At 46.9% G+C, this 20,298-nt stretch overlaps 1 protein-coding gene across 1 annotated transcript in view; it reads left to right on the forward strand.

Moving 5' to 3' along the window:
- LOC147662871 (pyrin domain-containing protein 1-like) overlaps positions 1-20,004 on the forward strand; it is a 76,508-nt gene extending 56,504 nt beyond the window's left edge. Inside the window, exons 3-4 of the mRNA XM_086950834.1 lie at positions 17,159-17,252; positions 19,641-20,004. Coding sequence (XP_086806960.1) covers positions 17,159-17,247 — 89 coding nt within the window. The 3' untranslated portion in view covers positions 17,248-17,252; positions 19,641-20,004. The remainder of the gene's footprint in view (positions 1-17,158; positions 17,253-19,640) is intronic.
- The last annotated feature ends 294 nt before the right edge of the window (positions 20,005-20,298 follow it).

Genomic DNA, 20,298 nt, shown 5'->3' on the forward strand with positions numbered 1-20,298 from the left:
CGTGGTGGAGTATGCAAATTGATCACCACCAGCTGCTGCGTATATATTCCGGATAACGCCCCTTCCGTATATCAGGCCATCTCCAAGTTACACAAGTTGTCAAGCAGTCTCGATTTGGCTAAAGGAGAATGGTCTCTAACGGGGTGGTTATGGGGTATGCTCACAAATTGGGGTTGGAAGATTTTGACCATCATTGGCCTCATGCTACTGATCATTTTCCCATGCTGCCTTTGCATACAATGTGGACCAGCCCTCTGTGGGTTGTGTGCTACTACATGCATCCCTAGGCCCCAAGTACGAGCAAAGAAAAACGAGAAAATATTGTTACAAGAACACATAGATAATTTGATGAACATAGAGGTAGCATAAGGGTGCACTAGGGGACAAGGAGGGAATGAAGAAAATAATACGTAAGTGTGTCCCCTCTTGTACCCCTCCATTTAATTTTTTTTCTCCTCCATTTCATGCCACACTCCCACAAATCGTTCTCTGTTCTCCTATATCAGTTCATGTCCATAGGTCACGCACCATATTCCGAATATAGCTCCATCAAGATGTGCTGCATGCTCAAATATCCTCCAAACAAGAATTAAACCTGCCGTACCCGGCGCTATGATAGCCTTCAACGCACTTCCAGCTGTGAACGTACCGACAGATTAGTCACAGTTTCCTCGGCGCCAGCATGTCTGTGAGACTGGAGATTCCCCGCACCTGGTATTGTTGCATGAGCACATGACAGCAGATAAGACTATCTGGTTGTATTTGCTTGGAGAGCTCACACACATATTCGCGAACAATGACCCTGACCTGACTGGAGATTCCCCGCACCTGGTATTGTTGCATGAGCACATGACAGGCGAGATAAGATTATCTACTTGTGTTTGCTTGGAGGGCTCCTCCCTGTTGCGTGCAAAAGAACTGTATAAATATTGTACTCTGTGAATAAAGCTTCAGACTACTCCTGAACCTGTTTTGGTGAAGGAGCTCTCCCTTAACTCGAGTTATTGAATAAAGCCCTTTTTAACTCGATCACCACAGACTCCTCATTTTTACTTTTATATCTACTTGGCACTATAGAAATTCCGATAAGGTAATATTATATTTACCACAGGACAAGAGAGGGTCAGATATTGATTCGATATTGTGCAAATAAATGACAACAAATAATTCAGTACGCGCAGTATTTAAGACGTAACTGAGTGTATATTCATGAGTAGAGCTACTGACCACTGTAGAGAAAACCAGGGTTAAACTATCACTTCCTACCCAACCTCTAGCTTCTCTAAGCCCAATACAGGCTGATGAATACAAACATTTGCATAAATCAATCATAAAAGCCTGTCAAGTGCCCACTGCCCAACATTCTTCTCATATTCTCACGAAGGTTAGGGCACAATCCAGCTAGAAACAAGAGTGTGGCAGCATAGAGGTCCTTTATAACTCTCCGACTCCCACTTCCACATGCACGAGTGAGTCCGCTGCACCAACCAAAGTCAACTCTTCGGGCACAGGTAACCGTGACAGCGATACGTCACAGAGAGCTGAAATACGCACCAGTCCTGATCGCTAACAGACTATTGGCCATTTCATATCATCAGGAGCTAATCCCCCCTCACCACACTCAAGAATTGGAGAGTTTGAATTTGAATTTGAATTTAAAATATTTATAGAGAGCAACATTCACCTGGCGGTTTCTTGGCGCTGTGAAGGGAGGGTACCAGAGGAAAAAGATCACAACCACAAACTCAAGAAAGTGGAAGCAGTTTTACAGAGAGAAAGCCTGTTTAAAAAGAAAAGTTTTAAGGTCTTTCCGGAAGGGAAGATAATGCGTGGCCGATCTTAGATGGTCGGGGAGAGAGTTCCAGAAGATGGGTGCCAAGGTAGAAAAATTGGCCCCTCCCCACTTTTTGCGTTTATAGCGAGGGACCAGCAGGAGTGACTGTGACGAAGAGCGCAGCTCTCTGGTGGGGGTGTACTCCCTGATCAAGGAGGAGATGAAGGCGGGAGCCGAGCCCCATCGTGCCTGGAAGACCATACAACCTATTTTAAATAGGGCTCGCTCCCTAACAGGCAGCCAATGAAGCGCCTTCAACAAAGGGGTTGAGTGGTGGGAACGTGATAGGCCATAAACTAATCGAGCCGCCTGGATTTGGACCAGCTGGAGTTTCCGCAGACTGTACGCCGGAATGCCGTTGTAGAGGGCATTCGCGTAGTCCAGCCGGTGTATCACCAAGGCGGACATGATCAGCTTAAGTGCCAGGGGAGAAAAAAAGCGGGAGACAGTGCGGATAGTACGAAGGGTGAAAAAGCAAGAAGAAACAACAGAACTAACCTGTGAGTGAAGAGTGAGGTGATTATTAAGCTTGATACCTAAAGTCTTAACTGAGGAAGAAGGGGTGGGGGGGGCCAAAAGAAGAAGGCCAAAACAAAGAGTTCCAGGGACTGGAACAACCACCCGTGAGAACCAGCTCGGTCTTGTCAGGGTTCAACTTCAGGTGGTTGAAGTTCATCCAGTCCCTGATAAAAATCATAACAGACTGGAAATTGGAAATAGAATGAGAAGAAGAAGATAGATTAAAGATGAGCTGGAGGTCATCCGCATAGTTATAAATGGTGACCTCCAGCTGCTGGAGAGCAAAAATCAAAGGATAGATATAGAGGTTAAACAGAAGAGGGGAAAGAGAAGAACCCTGGGGAACACCACACGTGACCCTCAATGGGGCGGCTGAGAAGTCCCCCAACTGAACCGCCTGGTTGCGGTCCCTCAGGAAGGAGGAAAGCCAGACCAGGGCCGAGCCCCCGACTCCCGCCGCTCCGACACGTGACAGCAAGATGGAATGGTCCACCGTGTCGAAAGCGGCGGAGAGATCAAGGAGCACCAAGGCCTGATGTTGGTTTTGGTCCATGCCCTCCCTGAGGTTGTCCAGGACCGACACCACTACGGACTCAGTAGAGTGTCTAGGCCGGAAGCCTGCCTGACGGGATGCTAGGCCCCCATTCTCCTCAACAAAGGAGCTGAGTACCGCGGTTACGTGGCGCTCTAGCACCTTACCCAAATAGGGCAACAGTGAGATGGGGCGGTAATTGGCAGGGGCAGAAGGATCAGCCCCGGGCTTCTTAAGGATAGGCACTATGGTGGCGGATTTAAGAGCTGGAATCACGACCCCCTGGGCAAGGGAACTATTCAGAAGTGTAAGAGGGGGCTGGGTGCAGACAGAGTAAATCTGTCTGAGAATGCGAGCCGGGCAGATGTCAGCCGGAGAGCCTGACTTGACTTTGGGGAGTATAGCCAGGAACGCATCTTCAGTAAGAGGAGGAATCGAGGTGAGAAGAGACTGGGCAGTCGCGGGAAGGGGATCAACAAAGGAAGGGGAGGGAGGGGGGATATTAGATTTAATATTACTAATTTTATTCAAAAAATAAGAATTCAGGGAGTCACATAAAAACTGGGTAGGAGGGGGTTTGAGGGTAGCCCTGTCCGAGAAAGCCAGGCCGTGGACAGTGGTGAAAATCTCCCTGGGTTTATTCTCCGCAGCCAAAATTTTTGCGGAGAAATAAGCTGTTTTTGCACCAAGTATAGCTCTCTCTCAAAAGGGTGGTATATTGGATTTTCAGTATGGGACAGTAGTCCCTTCTCCACTGCCTCTCAGACCTCCGAAGGGTCAGCTTTTTCTCCTTTAAATCCTCACTGAACCACTGGTTGGCCTCATTGGGACGTCTGACCGATATCCGCCGTAAGGGAGCTACCGAATCGCAACCTCCGGCGAGCCAGGTGTTAATGGAGGCGGCTTGAGATGATGAAGACAAGCCAGCCAGGTTGGGCGAGGAATTCAGGAGGGAGGATGATAGTGACGGGAGATCAACATGACTCCAATTGCGTGCCCAGATGTTTTTGGCAAGCGGGACTTTTCCTACAGGGCTGAGGTGAAGGGAAAAGGTAATTAGGAAGTGATCCGACCAAGGACAAGGGGAGACAGACAGCGATAAAAGAGAACAGTTGAGGGATCAGACCTGGTCCAACACGTGTCCGTGAGTATGCGTGGGGACTTGCACATGAGAGACAAAGTTCAGGACCTGAAGTGATTCTGAGAACTGTTTAGAGGAAGTACACTCATGGGGATCAGTAGGCCAATAATTAAAGTCCCCTAACACAAGGACCGAGGCATGGTTGACCACCAGGGGGGCCAAGAGGTCCTGGAGGGCGGGTAGAAACAAGGGCGAAAACTGAGGTGGACGATACATCAATAAGCAAGTGAGCGGGGGGGGAAAAAGTGGGTGAGCGAATAACAAGATAATCAGTGGACACGATGGGGGATGAGGGAAGGAGTTGAAAATTAAATTCTGACCGGGAAATGAGAGCCACACCGCCCCCTGCCTTGCCAGCCGGGCGATCTGCGCGGAGGGCAACATAGGAGGGGGGGAGAGCAGCAAGGAGGGAGGGCAGGGAAGACTCGCAAAACCAAGTCTCGGTTAAAAATAACATGTCGGGCTTATGTGTATCAAGTAAAACAAACAGCTCCTGATAGTGCCTGACCGCCGACCTAGTATTAAGTAAGATAATAGATAGAGGGCGGGGTGATGGTGAGCTAGAGTCGGTCTAGATATATGCGAATGAAGGAATACAATTGAGAGACTGGGATAGCTGGGGCATGGGGCAGCCACCACCCCGCCATGACACTCCACTGGTTCATTCCCACCCTGCTCCTCACACCTCAAAGGCAGGTACATGCGATGTCCCACCTGCCCCTCACACCTCAAAGGCAGGTACATGCGATGTCCCACCTGCCCCTCACACCTCATAGACAGGTACAAGTGAGGTCTCACCTGCTCCTCTGACCTCATAGGCAGGTACAAGTGATGTCTCACCTGCTCCTCTGACCTCATAGGCAGGTACAAGTGATGTTCCACCTTATCCTCACACCTCATTGGCAGGTACAAGTGACGTCCCACCTGCTCCTCACACCTCAAAGGCAGGTACATGTGATGTCCCACCTGCCCCTCACACCTCAAAGGCAGGTACATGCGATGTCCCACCTGCCCCTCACACCTCATAGACAGGTACAAGTGATGTCTCACCTGCTCCTCTGACCTCATAGGCAGGTACAAGTGATGTTCCACCTTATCCTCACACCTCATTGGCAGGTACAAGTGATGTCCCACCTGCTCCTCACTCCTCATAGGCAAATACAAGTGAAGTCCCGCCTGTTCCTCACACCTCATAGGCAGGTACAAGTGATGTCATTTGTGAGACCTGGCACCATTGGTGTGGGTCTCCCTTCCATTTTTTGCTTCTGTCTCCTCTGTTTCTGCTCTTTCTGGGCGCTGTGCCACTGCCATTCAATGCCACAGCGCGAATGCTCCCTATTGTAGAATTGACTGTATGAATTGGTATTTCCATAATTGGCTCATTTGGTTTGCCTGTTAGTCCCTAGTAGAGTGCACCGTGCGTGCCCAGGGCTGGTAGAGCGAATACTGCTGGTGGGCCTGCAGCGCTGATTGCAGAGTCTGTGTGCAGTCCAGAACTGCCATGCTGACTGTGAAGTGAACCCACTTCCCATCCCTAAACCTTCCCTTGGCATTGTATAGCAGGGTGCATTGTATGTAGGACATGTCTTGGTCGGTGTAGCATGTCCTTATAGTGAATTACCCTCCATTTCGTTTTTAGGTCTTGCATAGGCAGCGCATGCGTCTCCTCTACGAGGCATTAGCCACATCGCTGTGGCGGCTATTCCGCCGCAGCGCTAAGAGGGCGGGGCAGCCGCGCGGTGGACGCATGCTGGTGACGGAACCGCTCCGTCACCAGCCGCGATTGGGCTGTGCTCGTGACGGAGCGGTTTCGTCATGGCCCGCCCCGCTCAATAGAAGGCGGCCGGGCCATGACGGAACCGCTCCGTCAGCAGCACAGCCCAACCGCAGCTGATGACGGAGCGGTTCCGTCATCAGCATCGAACCGGTTAAGTAATCTGGAGATGTGTGTAATCTCCGCCTCTAGCAGCTGTTTGATGGTCATTGGTTCTTGAGCTTGTCTGTCTTTTTGTGTTTGTTTTTGACAGGTCAATGCACTTTGTAGATCAGACTTTTTTTTCTAGTGACGCCCATGCAGGACCGCCTAACTACAGTAAACCTACAGCAAGTGGCTTGAAGTGTTTGTGTTGGAACTATTTTTTATTTTATTTTGCAGCTATTGCTTTATGATCTGTTGTGTTATTTTTGTCTTTGTTTCGTATGTTCATATATTTGCTTTTTTGAGCGTTAAGTTCAATTTTAACTTGTAGCGCGTTTCGATACATTTTAACTAGAAGCGCGTTTGCATGAATTACCTTTGCAGCGCGTTTAAATGTATTTCACTGTGTTGCGCGTTGACAGATATTTACTTTCTATTGCGTTTAGATACATTTTAACTCGTAGCGCATTTATATGAATTACCTTTGTAGCGCGTTTAAAGTTATTTTTCCATGTTGCGCGTTGACAGATATTACCTTTTTGGTGCGTTTAGAAACATTGTAACTTTAGCGCGTTTACATGTATTAGCTTTGTAGCGCGTTTAAATTTATTTCACTGTGTTGCGCGTTGACAGATATTTACTTTCTATCGCGTTTAGATTTACTTTCTATTGCGTTTAGATACATTTAAACTAGTAGCGCATTTACATGAATTACCTTTGTAGCGCGTTTAAAGTTATTTTTCTGTGTTGCGCGTTGACATATATTTCCGTTTTAGCGTGTTTACATACATTGTAACTTTAGCGCGTTTACATGTATTAGCTTTGTAGCGCGTTTACATTTATTTCACTGTGTTGCGCGTTCTCAGATATTAACTTTCTAGCACGTTTATATACATTTTAACTAGTAGAAGTTTACATGAATTAGCTTTGTAGCGCGTTTAAAGTTATTTTTCCGTGTTGTAAGTTGACATATATTTTCCTTTTACTGCGTTTTGATATATTTAGGGGCATATTACCAACAACTAGCGATAATTATCGCTATGTTGGTTTAGCGGCGATATTTTTATCGCCGAGCTGCGGCGATTTTTATCGCTTAGGAACCTTGCTACTATCAAGGTTTATCTCCTAAGCGATAAAAATCGGCCGAAATGCATGAATATCGCTGAAAAGTCAGCGATATTCATGCATTACCGAGCTAATGCTCTTAGCCATGTTATCCACCTACCATTGGATAACATGGCTAAGAACTGCTCAGGGCAGGTCTTAGCTTTTGGAGATATTCGCGCTTAGCGCGAATATCTCCAAAAGTTGGTAATAGGAGATAGCGATGTTAGCGACTGTTTCCAGTCGCTAACATCTTGGCACGCCCACTTTGCATGTCATTAGTGATAAATATCACTGACATGCAAAGTGGGGCCCAAGATGGTCGCTATCTCCTACTAGCTGTTGCTAACTGGTGTTAGCGACAGCTAGGTAATAGGGAGATAATTTTATCTCCGCTTTCTTGGCTTTAAAGCCAAAAAAGCGGAGATAAACCCCCTTGATAATATGCCCCTTAGTTTTTTAGTGTTTTTACATATATTTTCCTTCTATTGCGCATTGATATTTTTGGGAATTAGTAGCTAATTTACTTATATCTGAGTTCTCTTTGCGTTGTGATTTTTGGAGGGATTGTAGCGTGTTTAGATATATTTGCGTTTTCACGGGTTTAAATATTTTTGGCCTTGTGGCTGGTTTCATATATTTTCCATTTAGCTGTAATGTAGTTGTGACCTCTGCTTTATGAATTGTTTTTAAATGCTATGCCATGTACCGAATGCGTTTGTATTGCAGGCTGAGTTAATGTAGAAATTTGTGCTGTAAAATAGCATAACCAGTGATGTTAGCAAAGAGCTTGTAACTTGCCTGTTTTTTTAAATAGCACATCCATTTGCATGTTTCTATATATTCGTATTGGAAGATATGCTTTGTTTCTATTTTACATGGGCGCAGGTTTATAGTCTGTTTTATACTTGTAATTTTTGCTTTGAGTTTTTTTCTAATAAATGGCACCTTTTGGATACTTTGGCATAAAATGTTGACTGTGCAAGGATAGCAGAGGGAGTAGATGTAAACTTTGGGCGAGCTTAAAGGTCATTTTTTTACAAAGTTCTTTTCACTGTCGCATCGACCTTTTCTTTTTTTTTAAAACGAATGAAACAAAGACCTTTGGCGTCAGTTGTTTGCTCATTTGCATCTCATTGATGCTGGGAACGGAGAGATGACCATCTTTAGTGCTGATCTTCAAGCTCTTCATTACCTTGGCCTGGTTTCGTTTCTCAAGCGTGTCTCCTCGTGTATTTTCCGCCAGTCGTGTTGGGTGGTACCCCCCACTAGGCTCTCTCCATCGAGTGTGGCCCATTCGATCAAGCGTCTTCCAGTACAGCCCTATAGAGATGAGCGATAGGTTTGCGCCCCTCTCATATCCAGTAATCCGGCCAGTGTCTGGGATTGGACAGGCTCTCCGGGGACGGTCGGTCATAACTCTTGGGCTGTGGCTGATACTTTATTATACTGTAGATATCGATATGTGCCTGGCTCGAATGGTTCAATGATGTCTTTCCTGGTTATAAATGGGCCTCTAGGTAGAGATCCCCAGGAGCATCACACCCACCACTTTTACATAGACCTGGTATTCTCCATGTCTTTCAAGAGCTTGGATTGTCTTGTGCAAATGGGGCTCTATGGAGCTGCAGCCTTTGTAGGCTGAATGTCTTCCGTTTCTCAGACCATAACCGTGCCACATAAGACTGTCATAGAACGAACTGTGCACAAGGTCCAGGCAGTGGAGCAATATTTCCATTTTGACTCGAGCTGGTTTCCCCGTCACTTTAAATAAGGCATCAAACACTATCACATTACCCAAATACCCTTCAGCAGTATGTCCACAGCGTGTTATTTATTGGGAATTATTATTATTATTATTATTTAAAATCTTATATAGCGCGCAGCTACCCTTGGGCATCCCGGCGCTTCCAGACAACATCAGATGGTAGAGGAGACAGCATAGAGGCGTTATGCCGGAAACAGAAAGGTTTTAGGACCTTTGCGGAAACGCAGTGTACAGGGCTCAGCTCGAAGTTTTAGGGGGAGCGAGTTCCAAAGCTTTGCCGTATTGAATGAGAATCTTCTCCCACCAGTGCGGGCCTTTTTGACTCTAGGCACCATCAAGAGATGTTTCGTGTCTGATCGCAGCGTTCTGCCAGCTTTGTAGGGAGTCACTAGATTTTTTAAAATAAGGGGGCCTTTACCTGCGAGAATTTTATGAGCGGTGCAAAGTGCCTTAAAGGTCACTCTCTCCCGCACGGGGAGCCAATGCAATGCCTTCAGTGCCGGTTTCGCTGATTGCGTCCTCGGAATGTCCATGAGCAGCCTTGCCGCTGCATTTTGGACCTGTTGAAGAGTCTTAAAGGTTGATTCAGGGGCGCCCAAAAAGACGGCGTTACTATAATCGAGTCTGGATGTTATCAGACCCTGAATCAGCAGCTTCCTCAATGTTACCGGTAGTAGAGGGAAGATTTTCCGAGCCGACCTGAGCAGAGCATAACATACTCCTGCTGTTTTCTTGGCTTGGGTGCGGAAAGACAAGTCTGGTTCTAGCCAGACTCCAAGGCTTTTCATCGCATCTTTGGGGGTCGGGGGATCGCCCATACATCCCGGCCAGCTGAGCGGCGGGAGAAGGGTAGTTTTACTCCCCAGCAGCAGTATTTCCGTCTTTGAGCCGTTTAACTTGAGGGAGGAATCTCCCATCCAAGTGTGAACATCTGCCAGGCAGGAGTTCAAGATGTCAGGATTGTCGGCCAGATGTGATAAGGAAACCACTAGCTGCGTATCGTCAGCGTAGCTGACGATTTTGATGTCATATGGGGATACTACGTCCTCCAGGGGGGCCATATATACATTAAATAATGTGGGGCTCAATGACGAGCCCTGTGGCACTCCACACTGGAGGGGAATGGATTTGGATCTCTCAGGGCCATCCCACACCTGGTAGGAACAATTCGAGAGAAAAGATCTCAGCCACTGCAGGGCCACCCCGGAGACCCCTACCTCAGCCAGCCGTCGGATCAACACCTGATGGTTCACGGTGTCAAACGCCGCGCTGAGGTCCAGGAGGATCACCGCCACTGACCCTCCTGAGTCCAGGATGCATCTTGCTTCCTCGACAACTGCCAAGAGGGCCGTGTCTGTGCCCTGACCTGGGCGGAATCCAGTTTGTGATGGTCGAAGGAGTCCATTCGACTCCAAAAAGGCTGACAACTGCCTGTTGACCAACCGTTCAGCAACTTTGCCGAGGCCTGGCAAGAGCGAGATAGGTCTAAAGTTCGCCAGATCATTAGGGTCCAGGTTGGTCTTTTTTAAAAGAGCCTTGACAACAGCCACCTTCCAAGTGGGTGGCACCACACCCTGAACAAAAGAGGCGTTCATAAGGTCTGTTACGGGAGCTGCAATGGACGCTGTTACCTGCTTGAGAAACTTCATGGGGACCGGGTCCATGGGAGAACCACTTTTAATCGACGATAGAGTTTTGGCGACGTCGCTCACTGATACTGGGCCAAAGGTGTCAATGTGGAAAACGTTCTCTCTGGCCGGAGATCCCACGACCTGCTTGCCAATGTCCTGAGATGGGTTCGGCTGGGGCAGAGAGATTAAGATAAAAGTGCATCAAAGAATAAACATTCATTCCCTATAAAAAGAAACATACTTTTAAATAAAAACGGTTACTTTTGTGCAAATGCATTGCCATGCGACATGTGAACACATTTTACGCTCGCTAATTATTCTAATTTGTTTGGATATTTAGGGGATTTAATTCACTCTACCAGCCTAACAAAGTCAGTACATGGCGTGCCATTTCATATTATTTCATAAAAGGACAGGGAAAAACTGTAAGTCTGCATAAATCGCTGCGCCTATGTACACCATAACATAAGTGTTTTCTACCCAGGTGCATACAACGCGCAGGCAGCCACTCTGCATTACCCTTCAATTGGGAATAAGATGTTAAAGGATGTGTTGGACTTGGCCCTTATGGCAGGTTCACCCCTAGACTTTTTGCTTGTAATGGTGACCTGGTGATGGTGATTTTTGGGTTCTGCGCACTTTCACTGTGTCCCAGTGGAAAGTGCGTGCGCACTCTGAGTGCATGTGATGAGATAGGCCTGCCCTCCCATAGGAATGCATGGGGAATGTATGTGTCACTGGTAGTTCCTGATGCGTGGGGTGTACAGGTTCGAATTTGATATGTGCGAACTCGTGAGAGTGAATGCTTCGCAATGGTGTGTGTTGCATGAGTGTGTCATATGTAGAAATGCCATTTCCAGGAGTTGGCATATTAGTGTAAAATATGCCTGGCGTGTGATTGGCTGGAGCAGGCTGGTGAGCCTGGCTCCAGGAGCCTGGATGGGTCTGCCCCGGTGGTGAGTGGGAGATTAGCATGCTGATGGCTGGGGAGGAGTGTACCTGTGTCCTGAATGGGCTGGGCTTTTCCCTACACAATGCTGGCTCCGCCCCCTGTGGTGCGACTGATGACCCAAGCCCTGCCAGTGAATAGAGAGGGTGGTTGAGGTAAACAGAGTACTTCAGAACCAGCTGCAACTGGTTTCTCCCCCACCCTGCACCTACAGACAAAGGAATTTTGTGTATAAAAATGGGGCTGTGTCCCCACAGAATTGGTTCTCTGTTCTGCTTTGGATCCTGCCAGAGGGGGCTGTTGCTGCTGCTGGGGCCAGAAGGACCGCCACTTGGCTTGTTTCCCTGCCTGGAGACCCAGTGAGCCGGCTTTGGCCCTGCCTTGCCCCCCTGCCTGCCTCCAGACCTTGCTGGAGCTTTGCTGTTGTCTGAGAGCGCTGCTCTCTTGCCTTTAGCGCTGTGGGCGCTTTTCCATGCCCTGAAGCGCTTGGGAGCGCTGTGGATTGCCCCTAGCGCTAGAGAGCGCTTTATTTTACTAATTTCGCTAGGAAACGCTTTTGACGCCCAGCCGGTGCCCACCCGGCGTTTGCCCGCTGGGATTGCCGATTTGCGGCGCATCGCGAGTGCCTACCTCGCTTCACCTTTAATTTCGAAGCCGGAGCCCACCCGGCATTGCCCCATCCTTGGATACTTTATTTTTCACGAGGGAGCCCGCCTGCCTGCCTAAAACGGGCCGCCGCGCTGCCCGCGATGACCCGGAAGTGCTGGAACCGTCAGCCAATCGCTGCGCGGCCCGGGAGAGGCGATCCGGAAGTCCCGCCCCGAAGCCGAGCAGCGAGGAAGGAAGCAGCCGGCTCTGTCCTCGAGGCTCCCAGAGTGAAAGGGAGCCCCGCACCGACCAGAAGGGGAGACGCATCCGGCCCAGGAGACCCGGTTAGTGCGGCGGCGTTTCTCTTTGTGTCCCGAGCGGCCCCAGTTGGCAGAGGGCCGCTCCCACGACGCCCGCATTCTTGTTGTGTGGAGCCCCGAGGCTCCTGGGAGGCATTTCTTTGAGCCCGAGAGGCTCTTAGGGCATTGTTAATTCCCGAGTCCCCCGTGAGGGACTCCAACGACCGCCCTGAGTATATTTACGAGCCCCGAGGCTCGAGGGGGCATATTTTGTTATTGAGCCGCGAGAAGGCTCCCGCCCCAGCCCACATGGTTTTACAAGCCTGCGAGGCTCGAGTGCCAGCATATTGATCATTGAACCCTGAGAGAGGCTCTGGGTGCATTTTCATTATTTTGAGAGTGCTGAAGCTCTAATTTGCACATTTGCTTTGCAAGCCCCTGAGAGGCTCCTTGCCCACTTTGTTCTTGAGCCCACGTGGCTCCAACTTTGCCCTAACTTTCCCTGCATCAGTTGCCCAGCACTTTGGGGGCAACTGCTACGTTTAGGTTTGTGGTTTGTGCTGCCTGCGCAGACCCCCTGACATTGAGACTCAGGGCATTCCGCCCCTTGCGAGGCCAGTTGGCCAAGGGACTGCCACAGGTTGTGGCTCATGTGAGTTTTGCGCAATTGTTATTGCTACACCTCTGAATGTATTGTTGATGCATCATGTGTTTTCCTCCCCCGCACCCCTGAATGTGTTTTTATGCATCATGTGCCTTGCTCTTACACCGCTGAATGTATTTTGTGCATCATGTGTTATCTGCACCTCTGAATGTGTTTAGGCGTCATGTGTTTTGTTCCCAGGTCTATACCCCTAAATGTATGGTGATATTTAGTTGGTTGTTTTCTCCTAGTACAGGTGGTGCTAGTGAGGTCCTGGTTCCCTGCGTGACCTGTTCCTAAGGTGGTTAGGATTGCGTAGGTGGTACTTACCTGATTACCAGTAGTTACTGGTTATGTTCTACTTTGTGCTACAAAGATTTACATTCTATGTTCTAAGTGCTAATTCTACCGAGTGCTAAGTTCTAAAAGTGCTGATTCCTGACAGTGGTCCAGGTGGCCCTGTCTTGTACATATCCCCTGTAAATTCTGCCCGTGCCTGTTGGCACATTGTAAAGTGTGTGTTTTATCTAATGTGTTTTGGTGTAATACAAAGGCTATTTTATATATACCCTTGTGTGGAGTTTCCTTTGTGGTGGGCCTTGGGAGTTGTTGCTGGGGGTGCGTCCGCAAATACTTAACTCACATCGCCTCCAAGTTTAGCCTTGCTGCTCGCGCCACGTTACCTAGAGGGTGAGCAGGGGTTATCTTGGCGTGTAACTCCCTTGCCCTGACTTAGGAGTGGTGGTCTCTGACTGACTTTGGCGCAAGCCCTGGCCAGCCAGGGATCCCATTTCTAACAGGATGAAAAAACCAGAACGACAGAAAGACTGGTAGTGTGTGACGTGTCAGCTTGTTTGCCTTTTAGCGAGTTTAGATATACTTTAACTTATACCTCGTTTACATATCTTTGCCTTTTAGCGTATCTACATTTATGTTACCTTGTTGTTGGTTTAAATATGTTTGCCTTTTAGTGCGTTTTTTATATATTTATTTTTGTAGCGCTTTTACATATATTAGCCCACTTGATGCTAGCAGCGAGCATGAAACTTAGTTTAGTTTTCTAATAGCGCATTCACTCACTGTCAATGTTATATGTCCCAAGTGTGTAAGAATTGCAGGGTAATTTTTTGTGAGTATTGGCTTTTGTAAATATACTATCCTACTTGATGTCAGCAGTGAGCGTGAAATTTGGGTCAGTTTCAAATTGCATATACATAGGCATAAAACGTAACAATTATACTTTAAGTAATGCGTTTATTATACCAAATATGTGCTCAGCCTTTTAGGCTGTTTATTGGAATTGCTAAAAACAAAGCATTATCTGTGGAATTTTTGCTTGTGTTATACTGATTTAAACGTTATTGTATATTTTTATTTTCACTGTTGAATACAACTTTTCTTTTTCTTAAAAAAAACTAATGAAACAAAGACCTTTCGCGTCAGTTGTTTGCTTATTTGCATCTCATTGATGCTGGGAACAAAGAGATGACCATCTTTAGTGCCGATCGTCAAACACTTAATTATCTTGGCCTTCTATCGTTTCTCAGCTGGTGCAAACAAGCCGACACTTCACACTCTACCAGACTTTCTGCCATCCTGTATTTTATTTTTACATCTTATAACGAATTGAAGGGCAATGCAAAGTGGCTGTGTGCATGCTTTTTTTTACGTGGGTAGAAAACACTCATATTAGGGCGTACATAGGCGCAGTGCTTTATGCAATTTTACAGTTTTTGCCTGTCCTTTTATGAAATTATAACCCATGGCACGCCATGCACTGACTTTATAAGTATAGTAGGTTAATTTGATGTGTGAATTAAGTCCCGTAAGTATTCAAATACACTTGTAAACATAGCAGTGTAAGTTGATGTATTTATTAAGTACGCAAAATATACCTTAATATCTAATGTAAGCAGCGAGTGTGACATTTGCTTATGTTTTTTTAATAGCATGTTTACTCGCGTTTCACGTTTGAAAACTTTATTTCGATTCATAAAAACAGAATCATAAAAGTATAACATAACATGTTACACAATTTAAAAGGATCATACGCTGGTCTTCAAAACATTACATAGCATGTTTACTCGTTATCAGTGCTATGCTATGCACCGAGGGCATAAGGATGGCAGGGTGATTTGAAGTTATTATTGCGTCTTGTAAATATATCATCGTACTTGATGTCTGCAGCGAGCGTGAATCTCACTTCAGTGTTATAATTGCATGTTTATTCACTCACAATAGTATGCTATGTGCCGAGTGCGCAAGTATAACAGAGTGAGCTTACGTTAGCATTACGTCTTGTAAATATACTATGCCACTTGATGTCAGCAGTGAGCGTGAAATGCGCTTTACTTTAAAATTGCACATGCATAAAACGAAATATTATTATTTTAAGCTATGCGTGTATTATGGTAAATATGGGCTCAGCTCTACAACCGTTTTTTTGCATATGCTCAAAACCAACCCTTATTTGTTTATGCTTTGCTTGTGTTAAAGTAAATATGTGCTGAGATGTTTAGGCTGTAACTTACTTGTAACGTCTGGATTTAGCAATTTTGTTTCAAATGCTGTGCCATGTACCTACTGTGTAGAGATTGCTGGGTGAGTTGATGTTAGAAATAAGTGCTGTAAATATATTTGCACATCTGATGTTAACAGGGAGCTTGAAATTCGCTGGTATTTTTGCATTGCCCGTGCACCTGCATATATCAAAACCATCGTCTTTTACAATATGCTTCGTCTATAGTGTCCATGGGCGCACCTTTTAGGCTGTTTTATAGTTGTGATTTCTAGCCTTCTTAATCCGCCAATAAATAGGACGTCATAGATAGTTTGGCATTATATGTTACTTGTGCCAGACCCACTGAGCGAGTTGATGCAGCTTGTCAAAGTTTGCGTACATCAACGTCACCCGCTATTTTTAGCACAGTGTTTGCTTTTATTGTTTGGTCATGTAATGGACTATCTTACATTTGTACCTCTTATCGAATTTGATTAAATAAAGTATTTTTTATCGCTAATAACAAAGTAATTCCACTTTGCATGCATTATTAAAACTACACATGGAAAGAAGATATTGTTTTTTGCACGAATCCTTTCCTACTACTTTTTTGAAAAACCCAATCGTGCTACAACTTTTATTAAAAATAAAAGACAGCTTTGCACGGTATACTTTATTTACAGTTAAAAGGACCAAACTAGTCAAAATAAGCAGGAGCTGTGGTTTGAAGACCCAAAACACCGTTTTTTTTTACATAACAAAGCACTGCAACAACTAGGAGGCTTGCCTGAAGAGACCATGAACATTTAAGGCAATGGCAAAGTCGCTGTGTGCAGAGCAGAGGTCGCATTTGACTTGTTGTCCGTTATGTGTTAGTGACTTTTGTAAAACTTTTCTTACTCAGCACTGTATTTAAGCTGACGCTACTTAGTGAAGGCAAAACGACTTTGAATTGAATACTTGGGAGTCAGCATTGTTTAATTCTTTATAACTTGGGTTAGAACATCTTTTTGTAATACAAAATAATGTATTATGTAAACCATAGCTATTTGTTTTTAATTGAAGCAATTTGTATAGAAGGAGCACATTTGAAGTTGTTACTTTATAGCGAAAGTGTTGCCAGGCCTTTTATGAGAACGCATTTTTACACAATACGATTTTTTTTTACACTAGATGCTGCATCTTTAAGTAGTTGTACTTAATAACCGTATCACGTTTTTCACTAAAAACCTACTTTTAACGGTTTCTTTTGTTAATTTATTTAAAAATACATACAGCTTGCCTTGTTAAGTTGATTAACATTTTAGGATTTGTTTGCAAAAATATCATTTAACTATTTTCCATTACTTGCAATATTACTACAAAACGTATTTGTTCTTATTATGTTTTTCCTGTGTAAAAGTAAAAACAGTATTACATGTGCATAGGTTCTTAAAAAAATGTCAATCCCGAAACCCGGGCCATGTCTCGGGTCTGGAGATTATCGAACTTTCTAGAACTGATTTGCACCAACTAAGGTGATACACTTTGAACTTTCCGGTTTCTTATGCTACTCACACTACTAATTTCAGAATGCTGAGGGGCGATCCGGTGGAGAGGCCAGCAGTGTCACGCCCATCTTTGCTTATTACTACAAAACGTATTTGTTCTTAATATGTTTTTCCTGTGTAAAAGTAAAAACAGTATTACATGTGCAAAGGTTCTTAAAAAAATGTCTTTACCATTCTTCCAGATAAACTGTCTTTGAAGAAAGTGGCATTTTCCAACTGCTTCGCTTACTACGAAAGTCAAACTTGGGCTTTTAATCTCAAGTCAACTTGATATAGGTATGTTTTTAGTTCTGGACTGTTTTCTGCTGGCTGCTTAAAAATTAAGGGCAAATGCAAGTTGAAGGTACTAACTAACAAAGTGCAGGCACCTTGCCTAAACGGAAGTAGAACACACCTGTGCACATTTCACATGTCTAATGTACACACTTTAGACATGGTATAGGCGTGTCCTTATCGTTTTGAAATACTTCCTCATTGCAGAGAGTGGCGGAAGGTCATCTTCATTTGTGGGGGGGCTCTGCCCTGGCACCTCTCGCACTCGCATGCCATGGAGTGAACAATACCCCCTAGTCACAGCGGCCCCCAGAGGCCACAGCTGCCCATGCCATGCTGCATAAGTGGGGTCGGCGTCTCGCGAGGGGTGTGCGCCACGTGCAGAGGGCAGCACCGACCCTCACCAGCCTGCTTCCTACAGCCCGATGGGTCTCTGCACGTGCTGTGGCCAGTCGCACCCTCTCTGTTCCCCAGCAGCATGTGCAGAATATTTGTAATTTAAATGGCAACATCTGCGCGCAGCTCTGCGTGAGGGGCCGCAGGACTCCCACAGAAGCACCCAGGGTTATTAGTGGGCACGGTGCCATGGGTCCTGGTGCAAGCAAGCGAAACTATCCTTGTCGCTGCTGAGGCGGCGGTAAAACACTGAAAATATCAGCATTCAAAGGTCCCTAAGGCCTCTCGTTCCTGGCGCCACTGCACCTGCTGCACCAATAGTAGCCACACTCCTGTGTTGAATTCGCCAAGACGGGGTGGCCATGGCAGTTGTGGTGGGAGGGTATTGGGGGCTTCTCTGCCCATTTGGCAGTGCAGAGTAGGGCAGGAACCCACCCTCAGTTGGTTAAAGGCCAGCACAGGGAGTTTATCAAATGTACCTCTGTATCTTCTACTACACGGCTCCACTGTGCTTTACGGTATTTAAAGGACTAAACCAGGTATCGTGGCCTTTTGTTTACAATGCAGTGTTGAATCGGTCATAGGAAACAGAATGACTTAAAAGGGAAAACTCACAGATGTTGAAAACAGGTGACACTGGGCTCTAAGCCTCCAAGATTCATATTTTGGTGTTAAAAACAGGAACATGAAGTGCAGCTTTAGCTCGCAGTCTCAGCGGGAGGTGCTTTCGCTGTTGATGACCATGCAGTGAGTATAGTGAGCCTCGTCGCCATCTGAGCCCAGTCCCCCCTGTTTAGCAGCTCGAACTTGCAGTCCATTTGAAGGCATTTACTGGCACAGATGTTGAAGACAGGCCCTTTTCCTGCAAATATTGGACATCTGGTCGCCCCGTCTTCATAACTCGTTCTGCTTTCGTCGAGGCTGCAAGCCGCTCTCATGCATATTACTCTGCTCGTAATGTTACTGCAGCAAAGTGCTCTGAAGTACGCCCCATGCATACATTGCCCAGAGAGTGTGCAGCGTCAGACACTACCAAACTGCACGTGTACACGTCTCCCGTCATGGAGTGTGAATGTACACAACACTGTCTTTTATGAGCCGCAGCCTTTATTGGCCATTTCTATCCACATTTCCGGGCAGACATAGGATTAAGGAGTGCTATGAATCCATAGACATGACAGCTATGCGCTACACTGATGACCTAACCGCATAGCTCCTAGTGCCTCGCGACATGGCGATAGGGCTGCAAGGTCTCAGCAGCGGCATCGGAACACTATGCAAGTGACACATTTTACGAAACCACTGACTACTAAACTTTGCTTGCAGCATGTACCCTCCCCTCCCCCCTCTTACAGATGCGCCCCAAACACCCATGCCCCCCAGGGCACACCAAACAACAGCTCTGTATGGTTGTTATGTGCTAATACCAATAATGTGGTGTTTATTTGTCACACTTTGGCATCTGGTGTGCTTCACACACTCTCCCACCCCCCGGGGCTTGAGATGACACACTCAATCTACTAGCACTTTAGCCGGAGGGGGCACGTACAGATGTCCTGGGAGGGGCGTGCGATCAGACCTCACAACCCAGGGAGGGAAGTGTGGAAGCAGTGGGTCTCGTCAGTGCCAATGAGGGGGGCGTTGGTGTCCTGGTGTCATTTAATGCTGTGGATTCTCTGGCTTTGCGGCTGCCCGAGGCCACCCGGTGGCCATCAGGAGGGCGGGCCCCTTAGTCCCAGAGGGCTTCCCCTGCCCCCTTACCTGTGGTCCTCTACTCCTCCCCCGGGCAGGGGGAGCCTACTGGGCTGTGACGCGCGTCCGGGGCGGCAGGCAAGGCGAGGGGGTATATATCTCCCCCTCGCCATTTTAGTTGTCTCTTTGCCGCTTCGGACGTCGTGCATCGAGACACTCTTTTCCCTCCCTACCTCTTACCCTGAGTGTCTGCTTGGGGGGGTGGGCACCTGGGGAGCTTTAATGTGTTCTTTTTCGTTGCAGGTGGAGTTACAGGGCGATCCGGAAGCAGAGAGGTGCAGCACTGTACTTCAGCGGGCACATAGGGGTGCCAGAGCCTAACCTCGAACCTCATGGGAGGTCCAGGAACCTGTGTCGGCACCCCAGTAGTCCTTCGGGCGGTTGTGGGCCTGTGCAACCGGGGGTTTTCCTAGATACGACCCGCAAGGGGTGTGAGTAGAGTGATTACCATAATGACGCAGCAGATGGGTGGTTCGCCACTGTGCTGCCTGGCTCATCAGGCGGGCAGGTGGCGATGATGCAGCCTGCCCTTGGATCGTCCGTAAGATAACCCACCATGATTACATAACGTTGTATGTAATAAACCTGCAGCAACTTTTCCCAATCTAACACTGGTGTCTGTGTGTTATTTGCGGGATGTTGGGTATGTTGGGGGCGGGGGGTTCTATTGACCTGATGGGACTATGGAGGCAGCTGCATATGATGTGCCTGTACCCTCGGAACAACAAATGTTTATGTAGTGGAGAGGAGGTCGGGCGCCACTCTCTGACCCTTCGTAGAGACATGTCACTTTAAAATAAGATGTAACGGAGCATCTGTGGGCGTAAGCGTTGATGGGCGCAAAGTAACTATTTAAAACAAGCATTGCAAAAACGAGCGGCGCAGACTCCCGCACCCATTA

This window comes from Lissotriton vulgaris, unplaced genomic scaffold (genome assembly GCF_964263255.1).
Source record: "Lissotriton vulgaris unplaced genomic scaffold, aLisVul1.2 SCAFFOLD_875, whole genome shotgun sequence".
In the NCBI taxonomy this organism is placed as follows: domain Eukaryota; kingdom Metazoa; phylum Chordata; class Amphibia; order Caudata; family Salamandridae; genus Lissotriton; species Lissotriton vulgaris.